Source organism: Mirounga angustirostris, unplaced genomic scaffold (genome assembly GCF_029215605.1).
Source record: "Mirounga angustirostris isolate CCGP_5_RB_7025 unplaced genomic scaffold, mMirAng1.0.hap1 SCAF_5, whole genome shotgun sequence".
Classification (NCBI taxonomy): Eukaryota; Metazoa; Chordata; class Mammalia; order Carnivora; family Phocidae; genus Mirounga; species Mirounga angustirostris.
Window position 1 is genome coordinate 63,569,477 of NW_026991713.1, and position 23,442 is coordinate 63,592,918.

Genomic DNA, 23,442 nt, shown 5'->3' on the forward strand with positions numbered 1-23,442 from the left:
GAGAATTGAGAACCAGTAGGTGGCAGTAGCAAGCTACAGAACAAGTCTCACTGAATTTGTGTTAAAGCAAAAGTCCTTATGGAAGTTACATTATTTCCACATTTGTGCTCACATATTTTTTATTTTGGCCTATAAAATTGGACAGCTTTGCTTCTAATATATTTTACAAGGCAATACCCCTTCTAGGGCATGGTGAATTTATTCACGATAAGAATCTGTATATTCTCAACATTTTACCACAGTTGTGCCAAGTCCCTGGCACTTGAGTCTATTTTTTTAAAGTTCTTCTTAAATTCCAGTGAGTTAGCATACAATGTAATATTAGTTGCAGGTGTACAATATAGTGATTCAACACTTCTGTACATCACCCGGTGCTCATTATGAGTGCCCTCCTTTATCCCCATCACCCATTTAGCCACCCCCTCTCCTCCCCATCTCCCCTCTGGTAACCATTAGTTTGTTCTCTATAGTTAAGAGTCTGTTTCTGAGTGTGCCTCTCTCTCCCTCTATTTTTTCCCTTTGCTCATTTGTTTTGTTTCTGGTGCTTTAGTCTTTAGAAGACAAAGTAATTAAAAGATATATATACATTGTGCTGGTTTCAGGTAAACATTTAACAGTAATCCAGAAAAGAGGAAATCAAAGGTTTCTGGTAGGTTTTTTACAGAACAAGAACATTAAATGGGTAATTAGAATTTTCTCCACTGCAAATGTAAATGGTTTGTAGGCACATAAAACTTTCTTTTTCTTTATAAAAGAGCCCACCACCTTCAACATATAGAGAGGCAATAGTCTGCCCTAGTCTTCAACCAAGTAATTTTCCTTACCATATAGGTTTTATCAGTGGTGAAAAAAAATCTAAAATTTTAATACCTACATAGACTTGAAATGTTCCAACTCTCTTCAAATTTGCTATTCATTCTGATTTCTCCTTTTGAATAGGAATATATCTATAGGGTTAACAAAAGTTGTACTCTTGTTTCTGATTGTAAAACTAATCACACACATACCTAAACACACATACATATATATAAACATATACATATATATGAATACTGATTCAACTTAGCTCAATATGTAGTGATGTTAGCACAAAGTAGTTAATACAGAGACTACAGTGTGAGGCATACAAAAAAAGGATAAGGCGGGGTCATCCCCTCAAGGAGCAAAATCCTTTATAGTGAAGTGCCAGAGAACATAGGTTTGATCACCATTACGCATGATGTTAATAAACAGACTTGTAATGAAACAGGTTTGGTGGGCATATTAATCCAAAAGCACCAGCCTGGAGAGAAGATGCAACTATTGTAGGGTAGCAATACTCTGCTAAGAAAGCACTTCCCACACCTTGGCAATATTTTGCTCCAAGAACTCTAGCAGCATTTGGAATACCTAAAAGCAAAACAAAAGCACAACTGAGACAGGAGTTGCCAGGCCTCGATTCTGACACCACTTCTTTTCTGTTGCTGAATCACCTTAAGATGCAGACACTGTGTCCACCAGATGACAAATATGTCTCTGGCAAAGCTTGTAAAATATTTATTAAAAGATTTCAGCAAACAAGTAAGCTTTCGGCAGCTTACAATCTTTATTATGAAAAAGTAGAATGTCATGTGACACATTTAGCAAGAAAAAAGTTCTGCACCGTCACAATCAGACTTTTCTGTGGCAGTAGGAGCTAGGAAGTACATCAGTGTTGGCTTTTTTTTCCCCTGCAGGAATGACTAGTATCCATTTAAATAAACTCTGTTTTTCAACTGACTCACTGGTGATCATAAGAAATTCAGAGGCAGTTGCATGAACAACCATCCGACCACGCCATTAAAAAAAGTTTAACTTTTTCATGCCAAAACCCCCCACTGAAAAGGAGTAAGCGTTTCTATTCCTTGTTTGTTGTTTGTAATGTCTTGCCATCTATTGATAACATTTATTGAGAGGCCCTGTGATGTCAGCCAAGAATTAAACAGAGAAATCTACTCATTAACTCAGGCTGTTGGGATGCTTTCTCAGAAAAAAGACTGATGAAAATTCCAATTCTCCTTAAAATTTTCACAAGTCTTTAAAATATAAAAATGAATCAATGTTAAAATATAAATGCCTGACAGTTAGCTTTTCTTTTTTTTTTTTTTTTAAAGATTTTATTTATTTGACAGAGAGAGAGACAGGGAGAGAGGGAACACAAGCAGGGGCAGTGGGAGAGGGAGAAGCAGGCTTCCCCGCAGAGCAGGGAGCCCGATGCGGGGCTCGATCCCAGGACCCTGGGATCATGACCTGAGCCGAAGGCAGATGCTTAACGACTGAGCCACCCAGGCGCCCCTAGCTTTTCTGATTGAATGGAAGCGCCTGACATTAAAGCTTTTGATTGCCAAGACCTCCATTTCAAAGACATCTCAAATAAACAGACCCCCAGCTATACAACACAGCCAGGCTGCCCCACACATGAAGCTCCTCTTTTAGAAAGCCCTGGGTGACCCACATAACTTGAGTGGCCCTACTTTTCCCTTCCCACTCTTTAGATCTTGCTCTTATATTTTAAATTCACCAATAAAGAGTGAACCCACAAAAACTTAGGCAACCCACTGTCAACCCCAATCTGTGCTCTGTTTTAGCACACCTCGCCATGTGGCCCTGGGCATGCCATGCACCCTCTAGGACATGTAAGTAATAAGCCTTGTGGTTTTTTTTCAAAGTTCCCTGATGGCTGTTGCTGAGGTGTGTCTTGCAATCGTAAGAACCACCAGGGCTGATCCAGTCACAATACTAGCTCAAATACGGGCTCATCACAAGTAATGTGGGACCCAGGTGAGTGCCCCCCCAGGCATTCCTAGCTGACAGCATCACCACAGATAGGCTGAGACTGACACAAAACAATATAATAACAACTTTATTAAAAGTACATCACATAATGTATTGCAATTGTGTAGAATGACCATGTTTTTAGGTCATCCAGGCTAAAGCACTTAGAGGTGACATGTCATGATGTCTGCAACTTCCAAATGGTTCCACAAAAACACAACACACACACACACACACACACAGTACTATCCTTTCATCTTTTTTTTTTTTTTTTAAAGATTTTATTTATTTATTCATGAGAGACAGAGAGAGAGAGGCAGAGGGAGAAGCAGGCTCCCAAGGAGCAGAGAGCCCGACGCGGGACTCGATCCCAGGACCCTGGGATCATGACCTGAGCCGAAGGCAGACGCTTAACGACTGAGCCACCCAGGCACCCCCTCAAGCCTCCCAGATTTTAGTTCCTATCTCACTGGCCTGTCATAAGTCCAAGTGATTCACTCACTCACCTAGGCGACTGTTGCGATACTTGGCCTTCTCAGTTTCTTGACCGCCTCATAGGCAAACAACCCTGCCCTCTACCCTACTATAGCCACTCACTCCCTCAATCGATATCCTGTCCTAGAACGTGCCAACACAGTAACTACAGTCTCTCCATAATCTCTACTTCATCTGCACCCCACCCTCCAATCATCACTCCCTATCTTTTCAGGTTGCTCCTTCTAGCACCCCAACTCCAACAATACTTTGACCCCACCAGGAATTACAAGCCATTGATTCCACTCCCCTCTCAGGTCATCTCCTGCCTTAGCTTAGAGTTCAAAGTCCATTATAGCTTAGACTGAGGTCCACTCTCTTGCACGCACCTCAAGTGTCCTGCCCCCTCCCTCACTTCATCATATTTGCCTGGCAGAACACCCACCCTTATTAAATATAACTCCCTGTCAAACAACTAAACACTTCAGGACATTCCAGAGACAAATGGAAATTTGAAAACTGCCAGGAAACTGGATATTAAGGAATTATTAAAATTTTTGGTATGATAATGGTTTTTTTGCAAGCATCCATATCTCTTAGAAATATGAAATATTTGTGCATAAAATATGATGTCCCGAGTTGCTTCAAAATAATGTGCAAGAGTGGAAGTAGAGAAGTGTACAGATAAAACAAGATCGGCCACTAGTTAATATCTACCGAAGCTGTGTGATGAGTACATGATGGCTCTATTTTGTGTATTTAAAGTCTTCCCTAACAACATATTAAAAACAAAAAATACAATTGTCTCACTACTCTGTGCCTATACCATGCGGCTAAACGTGGCTTTGAAATGAAAAAAACAAAAACACATATCCACACGTCCATACTAAACCATCTCACTTAAAATTCTTCAATCATGAAAAATGGTTTTAGATGATTTGTCACTGTCACTAAGGGAAAAAATTGGTAAATGTCTGAAGTTCTGTATCTCCTTCCCTCCTTACCAAGACTTTTTACTATCTTCCCATTTGCTCAATTTATTCTAAAGCTTTTATGTAATTTATTTAGTTGCTCAGAATAGTTTTTCCTGTAGTACTACCATTCATATCTCTCAGATATATTGTATGTCCATCATTTGAAGTAAACCCTTTGATTAATATATTTAACATGTAGATTACTGATTCTAGCTATTGCCTTTGGTATTCCTTGGTACCAGAAAATTGTTAACTATCATTTGCTTATAGTTGTTAAATTAGAAAACAATGTTATAATGGAAACACATCTCTGGCAATTCCACAGCTAATTATTTTAAGGGACAATACTCTAAACCACTCAATAATGTTAGAAAACATTTGTACTTGATTATATTTGCTGAAAACCTGAAACTTGTTTATTCTAACTCCACTAGCCAATCAAAGCAGAAGTCAAAGCAAACACCTTTATTTCTCCGAAGACACTTCCCTCTTCTTATAAAAACAATTGAGAGAACTGTCAGTAGTTTTTATTAGCAGAAAATTAATTGTTTCATAGGTTTTGTAGAACCCCATACTCCCAAGCACTGGCCTTGGTGGAGTATGGTACACACATGTAGGCTCAAAACAAAAACAAAAAATCCCAGCTAAGTAGCCAGGTCATCATACTGAGTTGAACAAAAGAGGTAAAATTAACTGAAAGAACTACCTTACTAAATCAAATTTGGATCTTGTGAAAGTTTTGGTGGGTTCCTCTTTGTCTGGAGTCCTTTACAAAGCATGTAGACATGCGATTTCATATTTCAACAGTCTGAAGTAGTTTTAAGAAGTTAGGATGTGAATATAAGCTGTTCGTTTGGAACAGGACCTCAATGGATAACTTTTCTTTCTCCTCTTTTCCAGTGGTAAAAAGTGTCTCAATTCTAAAGTAATACTACAGACCATATAACTCGATGATATTTTACAATATATTTAGGAAAAAAAGAACCAGTAGCAAACCAGATTACCAAGGAGTTTATTGTTCAAGTTTCTGGCTGGTAAGGAAAAATGGTTAGAGTGTTAAGCCATCTAGCCAGTAGCTGACTAAATCCTCATGTGAAACAGTATGGTTCTATGTTTTTTTTTAAATCCTCTCTCTCAAATTATTATAGCAATGTCTAAAGGGAGACACGTATAGCCTAGGAAGGCAAAGACTGAAAAATAAAGGCAAACAGAGATACCTGGGAAGACACAGAAAAAGGAAGCAGGGTATAGTAGAAAAGTGTCATTTAATACCAAATATGACTTTGGGCTGATTATTTTTTTCTGTGCCCATCTTTTCTCATCTACAAAGTGAGCATAATACTATAAGTGATATTGTTATACAGATTAGAGATATGTGCATAAAAGCTTCTGACATACAATAACAGCTCAATAAATGGGAGCAGCAACTATGAGTCTAATTTCTGTACTCATCTTGATTCCTCAGTTTCAGCAGAATATCTACTCAGTAAAATGCTTTCATATTAACTTTGGTAAATCACTATACTTTCCAGATCCATTGTCTAGAAATTCTTAAATGAACAGGCACACACACTAGCACAGTGTAGTCAGTTACAGAGAGGTGAATCAAAGATAACTTTAAGTGAAAAGAGTATGTTACAAAATTATGCTCACTGTGATTACAATTATTTTAAGATTATGTATGCATGTAGATGGGCAACACAAGGGAACACAGAAAATAAATTATGTGTTAAGTTAGTAGAGTTACAGGACTTTTACTTCTATTTTTAAAAACTGTTATAATGATGGGATATACAGTAAACATAAAAAGGAATCATGGAACCTTAAAAAAAAAAAAAAGAAACACAAAATTCAGATTCTTTCATCAAATGCTCTCGTTTTACCTTGGTCTCTGACTTTATCCCTTATTACTTTCAACTACTGCCCTCTTAGCGGTAGCTACACGATATAGAGTCCCTACATGTCCCTTCTGTGCCTCTGCTTAGATCAGGCCTCCTAAATGCAGTGTTCTAGTCCCATCCTTTCTGCCAATGTAAATCCTATCTGTGTTTCAAGGCTTAATAATGATTCATTTCCTTTTAGAAATCTTTTCTAGGGGCGCTTGGGTGGCTCAGATGGTTAGGCGTCTGCCTTCAGCTCAGGTCATGATCCCAGGGTCCTGGGATCGAGCCCCACATGGGGCTCCTGGCTCAGCCGGGAGTCTGCTTCTCCCTCTCCCTCTGCCTCTCCCACTGCTCATGCTCTCTCTCTCTCTCTGTATCTCTGTGTCTCAAATGAATAAATAAAATCTTTAAAAAAAAAAAAAAAAGAAATCTTTTCTAATTGACCCCACTCCATAGTTACCTTTCCCTTAATCTTCATACCTTCCCCACAACTAGGATCCAACCTGAAGGATATGTGAATCATAAGTCATTTTAAGTTGTGACTTAAGAAGAGTGATTTAGGGCTTCTGAATTACAAAGTAATATTTGGATGGACTATTCCTTCTTATAGATTTATTTTATCGAACTCAAAAAATCTTATAAAGGCTTTTATAGGCTCAGTCAAAATCTTGGTCCTCCTCATTCTTACCCTGTTCCATAATAACAAAATTCCTTAGTCCCTAAATTAACCTGTTACATAGCCTTTATAAAAGCTGAGAAGGAAATAATATATATGACAAGTACCAAGTCTCTAGCATTTTTCACAAGCTTTAGTGAGAAGTGGGCTATCAGTGATAGATGGCATGACAATCACAGGTTACTGGGAGTCAGAATACAGAGATTCAAACACTGAGTCTGCAACTTATGATGTCACGTTAGACAAATTGTTTAACCTAACACTCAAATCCCTTTTAAACAGTAGAGCTAAATTTAAAATTCCTACTTCGCAGGATAGAAATCCAGATAAATAAATCATATATGACTGAATATGTTTGGTAAACTGTAATTTTCATATGTTACTAGTTATTTTCACAGATGGTTAAAAAATTAAAATTTTAAATTAAAGAACATCGAAAACCATGCAGGCCAAGTACTAATAGAAATAAGGTATCAATGTATTAAACATGCAAAAACTGAAGAATAATTTAAACCTATAGAGTGCTATGGACCTTTTTTGGGAACACATTATTACATCAGCCTATTCCTTTATTTCTATGCTTTTTAGACATTTTTGAAAATGCTTTGGTTCATAAAATGATACCTAAGTTTCCACCATCTTTATATGGACTTTAGATTTAAGCATCTAAAAGCCTTAAGTAAGACTATTGGTAGCTTAATATGAGAGGAAAAGGGAAGCTCAAATAAAAGGAAGTAACTTTTCTAAGATGAATGGGGAATCAGCTAGGAAAAATTTCCATCTTAAGCATAAACTTACATTGACTTTATGTATTATAGAATTTCAAATTTCTTATGCATTTTCACCTTTTAAATGAGTATCTTTTGACTTTCAATAAAATAGAAGTTTTTATTTAAAAGGCAAGTTGAGTGTGTTTCCTGTTGGCATTTTCACCAACATATTATATGACAACTATCCAAAATAATTTATCTACTTTAGCTTCATGTTCCATTCCATATCCTGTTCCTTAATAGCCTTAAATTTAAGTCAACTAATAGCTCCAACAATGTAAGTCAGACAAATTTTATGAATGAACAAGAAAAGTAAACTTGGGTCTAGAGATGATTATTACTGGATCACCAACAAACAGATTTTAAGTTTTATAGTTTTTATATACTGGAAAGCCTCTGATTTTACCTTCCTACAGGTATGTGTCAGCTTTCATTTGGCCCCAAAATGAAAGCAGTTATCCATGTAATTCCCCTAGTGCCTCATCAGGGGTAATGTAATATTATTGTTGCAAATTTGTTAAAACACTTCGCTTTTCTTTTATAACCAATATAAAAAAATGGCTTCCTAAGTGACATTAACTCCAAGCTCTGGTTCGGTGCCAAATGGAGTTAGCTCACCTGCCAATTATGTCTTGATGTAGTAACTACAAGGGGCATTGAAATAAGGTAGTATAAAACCCAATCAGCCAGAGAGAAGGGCACCAGCAGGAAAGGGCAGGTAAATCTCTTTCCTCAAGTTAAATTGACCTGGTTGCCACGTCTGCTCATCAATCCTAAATACACAGTTCCCAGACAGGAAACCATTTCATTTGTCATTTATCGAAGGAGGCTCCCCCTGGCTGGGTTCCAAGTCAACAGGAATTCACAAATCTCTCTCCCGGAACTGTGTTTCCTGGTTCAGGCTGGTTCTGAATAGAATCAGATCCTGTAGCTAAGTAATCAGTAAGCTAAACAATCATGGAGACCAGAGGCTTATCAAAGCAAAGTTGTGATGACCTACTCTTAGCTCTTTATTCTTTTCAAAATGAGTCAATAATATCTGATATGATTAATAATCCAGGTCAAAGGGCATGCCCAGATGGTTCAGAAAGAGTAGAAGCCAATTACCTAGAAATATTTCCAGAAGAATTAGAGCTTAATTTAAGTTTGAGAGAACTGGTTGGATTTAGAGAAGTATAAAGATATAGAAGAACATATTAGGATAGAAAAGGGGCATTAACAATTATATGGAAGAGGAAATGTAAATGTTAAGTCTTCAGACAAGTAATCTGGCTGAAGTAAACATGTATTTAAGAAAAGCAGAAGATATGACATTAAGTTTCTAGCTATAAAACCTGAAAGGGAAAACTCAGGATTCGGGACAAAGCATGGGTAGATAGATTAGCAGATGAATTATCTATCTTAAAAGTACTTTTTGGTTATGATGATTTAGTGGACCATTCTACATTTTGCAAATGATAAAAGTAGGTGTCAGCAACTTTTGCGAGGCTTTATCCTACATCTTCGTTAATTCACCCCATCTTCAATTCCACTGGAGGACTGAGGCTATCTACACTTCCTCTATCTCTTGTTTTCTGTGGCATGAAGTGACCAAACTAAGTTTATGAACAGAGACATGGCTGAATATGAGCACAGACAGGCAAGAAAATAGATGGAGGGCTGGGAGGAAGAGTGGGGTAGGTTCTCTGTATTCATGAACACTTCCTCTCACATTTCAGATCTAGGTATATTTTACAAAGAAGCAGAGTAGACAGTCTTAAATCCCCAAACATCAACCTAGCTGCTTGTCTTTCCACCACTTTACTGAATTTGGTCCTCAGGGCTTTTCTATTTTCAAAAAAGTCCCTTATAAAATACAAATACCTCCCCAGAAAGGAGTTATGGTTTCAGTATTAGTTAACACCTTAATATCTGATAGTTAAAACAGCTGCAGTGTTCAAAAACATTAGAATATACTTCTCCCCCCAAAAGATTCTATAATCAAATACACCTGAGAAACAGCACAGTATAGCTTCCTCTTGTAGCTTTGCGGTGCACATCAGCACTGGAAAAGCACTTAAGAAGTCCAGTAGTAAAAGGTTTTCAAATCTCTTTAATTACCAAACCCTATTTCCCCTACAGAACACATATTAATATATTTTAAGATACGAGTATTTTTTAGAACATAGTTTGAAAAACACAAAATTAAAACAAGTCAATGACTAATAATAAGGCACAGAAGAGACAATTCGGGCAGGTGCCATTAGGAAGGATGACAGGAGGTAGGAAAGCAAAAATAGATCTTTTCTACTTCATAACTTTGTTCAAAAACATCATGTTATTTGTTGCAGGTTCTTGGTTTAAGAGACAGACCCTAAAGTAAGGATGCATGATCTATTCTATAATTATTTATCCCTTTCCGAACACTATCAACCTCAGGCCCATTCCTAGAACATGAGTTCTCTGTACCACCCATTCCCACACTGTGACCAAAAGGACTTGAATGAAGCAGAAAGTTAAATATACCATAGGACTTCTAAGTTTCTCCCTACCATATAGAGCAGTTAAGAGTCAGGAATTAAAGAACCTGGGAGTGGCTGACCATCTTCATAAGTGATCCTTCTTGTGCCATTGTGATCAAAGGCAACTTAACTTACCAGCTCTGCAACTCAGCAAAAGCTTGTTTCATTTTCTTAATGGAAGCATCCATCTCTTCTTTAACTACAACTCGATACCGTGCAAGAGACACTGTGCAGCGCTGGAGGTCTTTCACAGATTTTTCAATATTGGAACCTTGGGGAAAAAAGCCCCAAGAATTAATATAAAAAAGGAGCACAGGTAACTTGAAAGGTGGATATGAACACCCATGCATGTAATGTAACACATGTCACGTGGACCAAGAAAGTTCCCTAAGTGGCCACCCTCCTCGACAAAAAATTGATGTTTTCATAGATTAAAAAAAGAGAGGCGGGGCACCTGGGTGGCTCAGTTGGTTAAGCAACTGCCTTCGGCTCAGGTCATGATCCTGGAGTCCCAGGACTGAGTCCCACATTGGGCTCCCTGCTCAGCAGGGAGTCTCCTTCTCCCTCTGACCCTCCCCCCTCTCATGCTCTTTCTCTCTCAAATAAATAAAATCTTAAAAAAAAAAAAAGGTATCCTGGCCAAGATGGAGTAATAGGAATTGGATTTATCCTCCTGTCTTAAACAACTAAACACATACACACAGACAAAACATATGAAACTGGATTTTCATAAAACAGACATTAGGCAGTACTTTTTCCCTGAGAAAACAGAAACAAAGTGAGGCCTATAATTGCCCCAACTTACTGCCACAAGAGTTTCCAGGCTGCAGTGCAAGGAGGAGAAATCCTAATCCTGAATTGAGGGGACAGAGTTGAGAAGTGGGAAGGCCAAGGTGGCGAGAATTCTAAGGGCAGAATACTGGAGAGGAGAGAGCTATACAAAGATGAGAAAATTGTACAGGGATCTACAGAGAATTCTGAATGCATCGGCGTGAGGAAACTACTGAGACAGGAAAAAGAACCAGTGGAAAGGAACAGGTAGAACAATCGCCAGACCTCACCCAGACCACAAATAGTTCATGTTCACACCAGCCAGAATGGGGCACCAGTAGGGCACTTGGAAGGGTACAGCCTCAGTAATGAGGCAAAATTATCTCTAAAGGCTGCTCTAGTTCTACCTAACAGCGCTTAAAAGCAAGCCTCAAAGTGTTACCAAATAACAGTCCAGAACAAATCATAAGAATACTTAAAATAGGGTGCCTAGGTGGCTCAATGGGTTAAGCATCTGGCTTTGGTTCAGGTCATGATCTCAGGGTCCTGGGATGGAGCCCTGAGTTGGGCTTCCTAATCAGCGGGGAGTCTGCTTCTCCCTCTCCCTCTGCTGCTCCCACTGCTTGTGCGCTCTCTCTCTCAAATAAATAAATAAAATCTTAAAAAAAAAAAAAGAATACCTGAATAAAACACAAAAATATCTAGGAATCATGGGGTGCCTGGGTGGCTCAATCATTAAGCATCTGCCTTCAGCTCAGGTCATGATCCCAGGGTCCTGGGATTGAGCCCTGCATCAGGCTCCCTGCTCTGCAGGGAGTTTGCTTCTCCCCCTCCAACTCCCCCTGCTTGTGTTCCTTCCCTCTCTCGCTGTGTCTCTGTCAAATAAATAAATAAAATCTTAAAAAATATATATCTAGCAATCAACAAAGAAAAATTCACATGTCTGGTATTCAAGAAAAAATTACCAGGCATACAAAGAGGCAGACAAATATGACCCATAGTGAAGAGAAAAATCAACTAACAGAAGCAGATGCAGAAATGTCACAGATGTAGTAGAATCAAGTAAATAAGGACATCAAAACAGCTAATATAATCAGATATCATATGTTCAAGAAGGTAGAGGAAAGCATAAACATGTTAAGGACAGACATGGATGATACTTTAAAAAACCCCTACTGAACCTCTAGAGATGAAAAAAAGACAATGTCTCAGATGAAAAATACACTGGATGGGACTGACAGCAGATTAGAAACTGTTGGAAAAAAAAAAAGATTAATGAATTTGAAGATAGCAACTTCAAAAACTTTTCAAAATGAAACAAAACATAGAAAAAAGGCTAAAAAATAAGTATTTGAATAGGTACCAAAGTTTCAAAACTCTCTAAGTGACAGGATTCAGTAGAATATAATTCACCATATAGACACTACAAAATTAGTAAAATTCTCTCTCTGTAGTACAGTTTGAAGAATTATATGTGGATAAGCCAACTCTGTAGATAAAGATGAAATATATTTACCTACCCATCACATTCTAACCAGTTTCTAAGAGTTCTACTGACCTCTCTATATTCACCAATGTCAAAGTTATATATACAGTTGATAGGTGGAATCATGGATCTAAGAAGTTTATAATGTGCCAAGATACAGATTTTCAACCTTTTATTTAAATTCCTCTTGATTTATTTCCAAATCTACTTAAAAGCTTTCAAGCAGCATCCTTTTCTTTTTGTATGACTGAATATTTTTGATGTGCTTTTCTGCACCAAGCTGAGGGTTATGTTAGATTTAAAAGGAAAGCTTCACTAAATTTAGCTCATGTGGAATAAATAATTCAATAAAGCGCTACAGGTTACAAGTGTCTTACATTTCTATGTTTCATTTGTTTAGTGGAGTGGACCACCTTGCTTAGATGTATGACACTCTATCATCTCTACCTGTTTAATTATTGGCTGATTATTTAAATGATTATTACAGTTTAAAGAAAAAAGGCAAAGAGCTACCACCAGTCAATGCTGAGTACTTACTTAAGAGGAAACGATCTTGTTTAAAGCTAAAGTCTGACAGAGATTACTAAGAGCACGAAGTTGTGAAGAGAAATGCAAATATTTTTTTTAAAATGTCATGTCAGAGATGGCAGATCTTTTTACTGTTAAGTCAACTAGGAGATAAAAATGAAGGAAACGGTACAAAAATGTTGTAGTAAAGCAAATAAAAGAAATAAGTTAATGTTAGCAGAAAAGTCATCCTGACCAGTAGTTTGACTTTCATTCACTAAAAGGATCCCTGTCATTGTAACAAGACTGTACAACATCTAAAATAGTATCAAACTCCAACTGTGCCCATGGAGTTACAGAGGGGTAGTTACTGCCTTAAAAACAGAAAATGTATTACCTGCTACCATTTTGAGACCTTATCTATGGGAACAAGGAGATAATCTGCCCTCGCTAGCCAAAACCAGATTTTTTTTGTTTTCTCTCAAAGGTAGTCTTCTGATTTACCTAGCTTTTTGTTGGTGGAGGAGAGTGGAACATCTTCCATCCCCAGATTTGAAAACTGAGGTGCTGTGGTAGGTCTTGAAAGAGTTTTGGCAGCATTCCTATTTTGTTGAGAATTCTGAGTAGACTGCATAGTCAAAGACTTGGGCTCAAAATCAGAGATGCCATTCTCCAGCATGGACCCTGTCAAAGAAAGAGGCCAGTATTTTTAGAGTAAAATTTAGGGTATATCAATCAAGCAGTCTTAAGTATAAACAAATAAGGAAGGTAAAAATGTTTTAGGCAAAACTATGCCTCTTAAAGGCTATGAACAAAAACAACTGACAAAACAGAACAAAGAACAGAAGCAGTTGGACGAGGCTACAAGTAGCATCTGGCTCAGCCCTAAGCTGCATCCTGAATGAAGATGACACATCGCTAGATAAGCTAGCTTGTTCCCTGTATCTTGGTAGCTCTGGGCACAAGGAAGCGAAGAGAGTCAATAGCACTAATTTCTGATAGCTTCTGTAAGTTATGTTGAGGAAAAAAGAGTTTTACACTGTTCCAGGGAACGAAGAATTTAGAAAGTTTTAGGAAAAGGGCAAAGAGGAAATAAGAAGAGAGCCAGCTCAGAAAAAAAAGGAAGCCACTATCTTTGGTTTGGTTGAGGTCAGCACAGGTGCTGTATCTTTCTCTAAGTCTTTTCGTATGAGCAAACTAATCAGTAAAAGAACATCTAAGAAGTACGGAATAATTCTTAAATTGTCATTACATTAATAAGGCTAGCAGCAACAGAGCAAGGAGCAATGGATTAACAAATAAGTAATTAAAAAACCAATTTAAAAAGAGATATTCCTGGGGTGCCTGGGTGGCATAATTGGTTAAGGATCTGATCCTTGGTTCCAGCTCAGGGCCTGATCTCAGGGCTGTGAGATCGAGCCCCATGTTGGGCTCCACACACAGCACGAAGTCTGCTTAGGTTTCTCTTTCTCTCTCCCTCTGCCCGTCTTCTATGTGTGTACTCCCTCTCTCTCAAATAAATAAATCTTTAAAAAAAAGAGAGAGATATTCCCAATATCTTCCCAACATTCATCAAAATAGTTAATAAAAAATGTGCAACATATGTGAATTTACAACACTAATCTTAAATCTTTACTAGAAAACAAATGTAGGACTATAAAAACCAACAATCTACTTCTCATGAAAGCCATGGGATTGCAGTTATTATATATTCCTCACTGTACTGAGTCTTAGAATAACGCCATCGACGTCATCTCATCATCATCATTTTCTTAGTAAGTACACAATTTATTTTTTTTTTTTTTTTTTTTTTTTTTTTTTTTAAAGATTTTATTTATTTGAGACAGAGAGAATGAGAGAGAGAGAGCACATGAGAGGGGGGAGGGTCAGAGGGAGAAGCAGACTCCCTGCCGAGCAGGGAGCCCGATGCGGGACTCGATCCAGGGACTCCAGGATCATGACCTGAGCCGAAGGCAGTCGCTTAACCAACTGAGCCACCCAGGCGCCCAGTAAGTACACAATTTAAAAAATCTTAAGGTCACCTTCTGTAATCTCTAACTACTAAGGGATTATTAAGTTAGAAGATTTCCACAAGACTGACTTAAATTAAAATTAAAATATGAGACAATGTAATAAAAACTATATTTTTCTTGGCCTTTGATAATTACAGTTGACCCTGAAACAACATGGGCGTTGGGGCACTGACCCTCCCTGCCCCCCACAGTTGAAAATCTGTATATAACTTTGACTCTCCCAAAACTTAATAGTCTACTGTTGACCAGAAGCCTTACCAGTAACATAAACAGTTGATAAACACATATTTTATACTTTATATGTATTATATCCTATAGTCTTACAATAAAGTAAGCTACAAAAAAGATGTTATTTAGAAAATCATCAGGAAGAGAAAATATATTTACAGTACTGTATTTTTTGAAAAAAAAAAAAAAAAAATCCACATATAGGTGAACCCACACAGTCCAAACCATGTTGTTCAAGAATCAACTGTACAAAATGAGACTCTTTCACATAAAAGGCAACAAAAACTAAAAAGTAAAAGACTAAAACTAAATGTAATTTACTGATTGCTTTCTCAACCAGGAAGCCCTTGTATTTTTCAACAGAAGGCAACTTTTCAAAGACCTGTTAATAAACTCACCTGTTCTATCCAGCATATGTGGTGTGGCAGACTCAGGCTCTTCCAATTCTCTGGCATCTATTGAAAGTATCTCCATACCCTCACTGAGAGAGTCCACAGACTCGGTATCATTGATGGCACCGTTGACATGGTAACCATTAATACCACCTTTCTCTGAAGAAGGTACAGACTGTTCCTCTTGAATGGATACTAATTTACTGGAATCTGGAATACTGTTACTTGGTTCTGCTGCAGGCTTGGGTTTGCTTTTCTTCTTTTTGTTCTAATGATTATTAAAGATTTGAAAAAAAGAAAAGAAAATGAAGACCCCCACAATCCAGAGAGATAACTCTAGTTACCAAAGATAATCAATGTTACCAATTTCTCATATGCTCTTCCAGAAATTGAACACATTTTTGTATATGTTGAGCTACTGACTAAAATAACTATGTTAAATGCTTTGGATGAACTCAAACACATAAATACAAAAATTTTAGCATGGTAAAACTTACCATAAGCAAAATCAAAACATAAATTTTAAAATGTGAAAAAATATGTCCAACCTATATACAAAAAACTAAATTTATACAGAGTTCTAACAAAAAAACAAAGAAAACAATAACCCAACAGAAAAAAATGGTCTAGGATAGAAACATACGGAATGAAGTGCAACCTCAGTCTAATAAGAGACATAAATTAAAACTGCACTACAGAGGATTCTGGGAAGATGACAGAGGAGGAAGCACCAGTAATCTGTCTCCCTAGACAACAATCACACTGGCAGAATCTGTCTGATATAACTATTTTGGAATTCTGGAGTCTACTGAAGGCTTGCAATTTGCAGGTGAAGACCTGGATAGTAAATTGCGGTTAATTTCAGTTAGTATCAGTTCCTAGTATAGAAACAGTTACCCTAGGGGACAAGCAGCTGAGCACCTGTTCTTGCAGCAGCTTGCAGAAATTATGGGAGCCAGGGTAGAGAAAAAGAACCCCGTCCTCCAAATACTGGGGATCTAGGCTCTGATCACTGACTACCGCTTTTGATCACAGAGGTGCAGACAAAGAGGCAGGCAGCTACTGCTGGACCTCCTCCCATTGTTGCAAGCCCCACCCTCTTGGGCTGAGTGACCGCCTGGGGAATACAAAGAGCAGTGCCCCAGAAAATTAACAATAACAAAAAATAAGCAAACCCCGAGGAAGGGGGAGAATCTGATTTCCAAAGTTACCACATTGTCAGATTCAAATGTCCAGTTTTCCTTCTTTTTTTTTTTTTAAAGATTTTATTTATTTATTAGAGAGAGAGAGAGATAGCTAGAGCAGGAACACAAGCAGGGGGAGTGGGAGAGGGAGAAGCAGGCCTCCCGCGGAGCAGGGAGCCCAACGCGGGGCTCGATCCCAGAACCCCGGGACCACGACCCGAGCCGAAGGCAGACGCCTAACGACTGAGCCACCCAGGCGCCCCTCAAATGTCCAGTTTTCAACAAAAAAATCCCAAGGCACAAAAACCACACAAAAAACAAGTATGGCCTATTTAAAGGAAAAAAAAAAATCAACAGAAACTGCCACTGAAAAAGATCTCCTGGCAGATACATTAAGGACTAAAATAACTGTCTTACTCTTAACTACAGAGAACAAACTGCTGGTCACCAGAGGGAAGGTGGGTGAGATAGGGGATTGGGATGAAGGAGAGCACTTGTGATGAGAGCACTGAGAGTTGTAGGGAAGTGTCGAATCACTATATGGTAACTAACTGGAATTTAATTGAAAACTTAAAAGAAAATAACTCTTAAAGTTGCTCAAAAAACTACAAGAAGATGGTGGAGAAAATCAAGAAAACAAAGTATGAACAAAATGGAAATATCAATAAAGAGATAGATAACCCAAAAGAAATTAATAAAGAAATACTGGAGCTGAAAAGTAGTATAACTGAAATTTTAAAATTCACTAAAGGGATTCAAAGGCAGATTTCAGCAGACAAAAGACAAAAATCAGTGAACTTGAAGATTGGAGAATGGAAATTGTCAAGTCTGAGGAACAGAAATAAAAAATATGGAAGGAAAGTGAACAGAGGGGGGCCTGGCTGGCTCAATCTTTAGAGCATGTGACGCTCAACCTCAGGGTTGTGAGTTCAAGCCTGAATCACATGGAAGAGACTGTATGGTACTCTACGTACACAGCTGTGTTTCGGTGTCACTGAAGACTTTTTTAAACCAGGTGAAGTGAAGTGGCATAGGTAAATCTTTTCTTTCAAATATTTTTGCAGGGCCTAAATTTTTTTAATAATACAAATGCCAATATCATGGTTTTAAATTTAATTCATTTTTACCTTTTTCTTGCCTGTTACTGTCCATTCTTTGAGTACTTCACTGGCACTACCTGTAAAAGAAACCAATTACAGATTTTCTCTCCTACCACATGCATGGTCAACCAGGAATTAGTGTCCCTGTATTTTGTAATTGCTGGACAATTTCCAAAGTTCCTAATAGGGAAAGGTTAAGGTTCAAGGCTCAGCTAATGTAGTAAGACAATCACACTATACTTATGGAATACCTGTCCATTTAGATCCCCGTTCTCCATGTAATTTCCTTAGTAAGTTCTCCTAAGAAGAGAGTAATGTAGCCTGAACACTTTGAAGATTATTTTATTTATATAGTTTAGACCAAATACAAAGATAACTGGTTTCACCCCAAATATGCCATCCCCTCCCCTCTAGAAGATCACATACCACCTTGGCTATGTTGTTTTAGAGAGAGCTATACACTACCCTAGACCCAAATACTAACATTATAAAGAAAACATGATGATAAAGAAAAACCTTACAGTATTTGGGTCTGTTTCTTATACACGGACAAATTCAGAAGAACAGAAACAGGAAGACCCAATCTGGTGCTGCTGTTCAATGAAGCAATAGCTTCAGGCAAAGTTTTTCCCAAACAAGTTATGTAGAAAGAAGTTTATAAAACATTCCTCAACTCTATAAACTGAAAGCTTGGCTAAACACACCATTCTTCTATATGTTAGATAAGGAAACTGAAACCCTAAACATTTGAGTCACTTGCAGGAACCAAACTAAATGGTATAGGAGCCTGGAAGAGAATGCTGAATCCCTGAATTTGTCATTTGTTGCTGGGCCGCTGGATCACCGGTTTGTCACTAGGAGTTTCTTAAATTCTTATTCAACCCAATTCCAATCAAGTCCCTTATACCACTAGCGACACAATTTGTTCTTAAAACCAATAGAGAACATTTTGAATAAAATGGTGGAGTTTTCTCAGCTTGTGTCTTATTCTAAGATATCATACAGCTTATGAATGAATTACTTCTAGGGCTGAAAGAGATATCTTTAAGAGGTATCTTTAAAAAAAAAAGAAATGCCACGTCATCATGGGGTCTGCTATATCATCTATGAAACACCAGATTGCTGAATGAATGTTATAAAAGTCTGAAGCAACTTCTATTTGAACAAACACATATTTAAAAACCGAACAAGGATTACCTTCCATGAAAGCTTGTACTGTTTTGTCCACACAATTATCAAAGTGCTGTAAAACCAGGATGATTTCATTATTGCTCTTATTGGGAACTATTGCACGCACCGCATTTATCTGGAAAAGACGACAGGATCATTTAATTCTAGCATCAGTTCGTCAGTTGGCAACTGACATCTATGATAGAGAGTAATGGAAAAAATGGTATGTATCACTCTTTAATGTCAGTGAGAGTCCATACAACCATCTCACTGGGAATGATTAATACACGAGTGATAACAGCACATAAAAAATTAATTTCAAAACTTAGAAAAGCAGAACATTTCTAGAAATAGAAGGTATGTGCTAGATTTTATTTCAAGAAAGGGTGGTTTAATTAAGTATCAGGTAGTAATTTAGCATCAATATTTCCTCATCTTAGCCTACTGAGAAAGGTAGAAAGTTTAATGAAGCACCAACATTAACAACTTACACTTTTCAGTAGTATTTTTCAAATCATTTTTACGTCAAAAAAACCATTTTTACTTCATAACATTTAATTGTAATATAACACTATAAGTTATTATAAACTGTTTCAGGCATACAAAACATAATGAACACTCACTACATGATAGTTGGTTTAATACAATAAAATAGATGGCAGCTGAAGCCCCCATAAAGTCCCTCATAAATCCCATCCCCCTTCTCTTCACAGAGATTTCTGCCTTGAATTTGGTATTATCTTGATACATGTTTTTGCACTATTATGATGTATATATCCATAGGTAATATATACTATTGTTTTGCCTTACATAAATATCATTATCATACTTACCTGTATTCAATTTGCTTTTTTCACATAACATCGTTTTTTTAGATTTTTTTGTGCGTTGATAAATGCATCTCTTATTTATTTTAACTGCTACATAACATTTCCATGGTATGAAAATAGCCAATTTATTCATTCTCCTGTTGATGGCCACTTACATTGTTTCCAATGTTTGGCTACTATGAAAAATGCTGGAATGAATACTCCTATGCTTACTTGCTGCTGAATCTTCAGTGCTTAAAACAACTTTATCACATTGTAAGCAATTAAAAAAGAAAAAAAATCACATCTTCTGTGAAGAGTGAGAGAATGTCTCCCTTGTGTATAAGCCCTAGAATTCTTGAATATTAGGGCATCTACAAATTCATTACATAACACCAAGTTGTTCTTTAAAATAGATATGCCAAGGAGCGCCTGGTGGCTCAGTTGGTTGAGTTGGAGGACCCTTGATTTCAGATGGGGATATGGTCTCAGGTCGTGGGATCTAGCCTCCCCCAGTAGGCTTCGCACTCAGTGGGGAGTCTGCTGGAGGTTCTCTCTCTCCCTCTCTCTATGCCTCTCCCCCTGTTTGTGCATGCTCTAAAATAAAATAAATCTTTAAAAAACATTTTTTAGGGGCGCCTGGGTGGCTCAGTCGTTAAGCGTCTGCCTTCGGCTCAGGTCATGATCCCAGGGTCCTGAGATCGAGCCCCACATCGGGCTCCCCGCTCTGCGGGAAGCCTGCTTCTCCCTCTCCCGCTCCCCCTGCTTGTGTTCCCTCTCTCGCTGTGTCTCTCTCTGTCAAATAAATAAAATCTTTAAAAAAAAAAATTTTTTTTTAGATAAAATAAAATAGATATGCCAATTTTGCTGGATTTATTCCTAAGGTTTTTTTTTTTTAATTCAAGTATAATTAACATACAGCATTATATTAATTACAGTATAATGATTCAACAATTCTATACATTTCTTAGTGCTCATGAAGATAAGTGTACTCTTAATACTTTTTATTTATTTCACCCATTCTCCCCCCACCCACCTCTGCTCTGGGTGATTTGAGAATAACTACATGTTCTGTTTTCATTTTTGTATATCAATTTAATATCCAGCAATCTTGATGAATTCTTGTAATTTCTTGCTTTCTTCGTTTTTCTATGTAGATAGAAAATAACTGTATTGTCTATAAATAACAACAGTTTTTTTCTTCCTTTCCAGTCCTTAAAAATTTCATTTCTTGTCTCACTGCATAATGTGAAATTAACTATTTCTCCTGGCTCTTTTTGGTAGGGAGTAGTACTTAGAAACCAAGATCTAGGAGCTGGGTGTGTTTATTGTTATTGGGGAGTCATTATTTCTAGGTTTCTTCAGTGGATAGAGCTAGGAGATTTTGTTTTTTACAACATGAGTTCATAATAACATCTTCAATTCAAATATAACATTAAAAGGTTTTGAACATGTATTTCTTTTCTGTACACTACAAGTTTTTATTAATTTGCTTTATTCTATAATATTCAAAAAGTATTACTAATATACTACAACATAATATTACTAATGATAAAACACTGAATACAACTAAAGATTTGCAATTCTTTTTGTCTTTTAAAATATCCCTCTAAACACATACAGAAGAATATTGTGTTCAAAAGTCAGTGGGAAGATTTGTTCTACTTCACGCTTTCCCTGAAGGTGAAATATTTTTAGGATCTCAACTTTATATAAGACCTTAGCCCCAGGGGCGCCTGGGTGGCTCAGTTGGTTAAGCGTCTGCCTTCAGCTCAGGTCATGATCCCATCGTCCTGGGATCAAGCCCCGCATCAGGGAGCCCGCTTCTCCCTCTCCCTCTGCCTGCCTGCCTACTTGTGATCTCTCTCTCTCTGTCAAATAAATAAAAAAAACTTTTATTTTTTTATTTTATTTTTTTATTTATTTGACAGAGAGACAGATAGCAAGCGCAGGAACACAAGCAGAGGGAGTGAGAGAGGGAGAAGCAGGCCTCCTGCCCAGCAGGGAGCCCGATTGGGACTCGATCCCAGGACCCTGGGATCATGACCTGAGCCAAAGGCAGGCGCTTAACGACTGAGCCACCCAGGCGCCCCTAAATAAAAAAAATCTTAAAAAAAAAAAAAAAAGACCTTAGTCCCAAATCCTAACCCAGGACAAGCCTTGGGCTTAGAGCCCTGTGTGGTAAAAGCCAATTTTTATTGAGACTGGCAAAACACATCAGAGTTACCTAGCTCAGGCTTACCATTCTGGTTTTTAGTGCCCTCTATATTTTTAGTTCCTATGGATATCCTTTACTTTTTGTGTCACAGTATGCATTTTAAATGATATATGTTATTTTTCATTCTGTATTTCTAGGTATTTTATAACAGGAATGTTTCCAGGTTCTTTAATTAGCCATACTGCTTAAAAAGGAAGTTCTTCTATATATGAAGAGAAATAAAGTATGTTGTCTAAGTAATAAGCAGAGTCTGTATTAGAACCTAAGTCTTTTTTTTTTTTTTTTAAGATTTTATTTATTTTTTTGACAGAGAGAGACACAGCGAGAGAGGGAACACAAGCAGGGGGAGTGGGAGAGGGAGAAGCAGGCTTCCCACTGAGCAAGGAGCCCAATGTGGGGCTCGATCCCAGGACCCTGGGATCATGACCTGAGCCGAAGGCAGATACTTAACAACTGAACCACCCAGGCACCCAGAATCTAAGTCTTCTTTAGTACACTTACTTTTATATCATTCTACCCTTTTTTTGTTTCAGGCTTACCGAACAATGATAAGGTTTAAAACCATACAAAGTGGGAAGGTATATAATGTATAATCCAAAGAGGGCTAATTTGTAATATGCATTTTTGAGATGAGCAAAAAACTTAGTACTGATCACTACAAAGTAGACTTTAGGCAAAACTTACAAACTCAATGATAAAAGTAAGATTCTGATAACTTAAAATGTGAAAGTGTTTATATTATTCAACCAATATATCTGTGACTCCATAATCAATAATATACTTTTCTTAATAAAACAGAGAAAGCACATAAAGCTTTTACGTTTTTCTCAATAAAACTCATTAAGGGTTACATTACTAAAAACACCTGGTTTTCTTTCAGAGGAATATTACTTGGAAGATCTATTTCTCTTCTTGCTCTGAACTCTCCAAACGAATGGAAAGATCCTACTCAGTTTATTCCTTAAAGAACGTTGCCAAATGAGATACACACTTAGCCACATATATATTATGTTATAATATTAACTAATATTTATGATATTAGTTATGCAAACAAAATGATATTTCACTTTCTTAATGAGTTTGTGTAGCCACTGATTGTATCAGCATCTAAATTTTACTGACATTCAAGCTTACTATCCATAGTAACTAGTCATACCTTCTCTTTCATGTTCTCAAAAGCTCCTCCCTGGGCCAATACAGTATTGGACTGCAAATCAAAAATGAATCCTGATGTATCTGCAAGAATAAGAATGAAAAAATATATTCAACACGATCTAAAACTAACATGTGATCCATTCCCCAAATGGAAGGGCCATACCAGCTGCTTTCCTCTCATAAACAGTGAACAACTTAGTTGCTATTTTGTAAATTCTATCCTATATATAACTGATAACTACACTTGTGTTAAAATTATAAAATTTGATTTTAATAGAAACTGTCACAAGCTACAGAAAGACACTAAATACATCAACG

The 23,442-nt window shown here is 37.3% G+C and overlaps 1 protein-coding gene across 10 annotated transcripts in view; it reads right to left on the reverse strand.

Annotated features, from left to right (window-relative positions):
- The window catches only part of SPATS2 (spermatogenesis associated serine rich 2), a 140,389-nt gene that overhangs the window by 12,210 nt on the left and 104,737 nt on the right, over nt 1–23,442 (reverse strand). For 9 of the 10 annotated variants that reach the window (XM_064591296.1, XM_064591291.1, XM_064591293.1 and 6 more), the window contains 6 exons: nt 23,126–23,205; nt 18,970–19,078; nt 17,800–17,849; nt 15,495–15,756; nt 13,340–13,519; nt 10,207–10,342 (listed from right to left, as the gene is read on the reverse strand). In XM_064591296.1, the coding sequence (XP_064447366.1) occupies nt 10,207–10,342; nt 13,340–13,519; nt 15,495–15,756; nt 17,800–17,849; nt 18,970–19,078; nt 23,126–23,205 (817 nt within the window). The remainder of the gene's footprint in view (nt 1–10,206; nt 10,343–13,339; nt 13,520–15,494; nt 15,757–17,799; nt 17,850–18,969; nt 19,079–23,125; nt 23,206–23,442) is intronic. The other variant, XM_064591300.1, reaches the window with a different exon arrangement.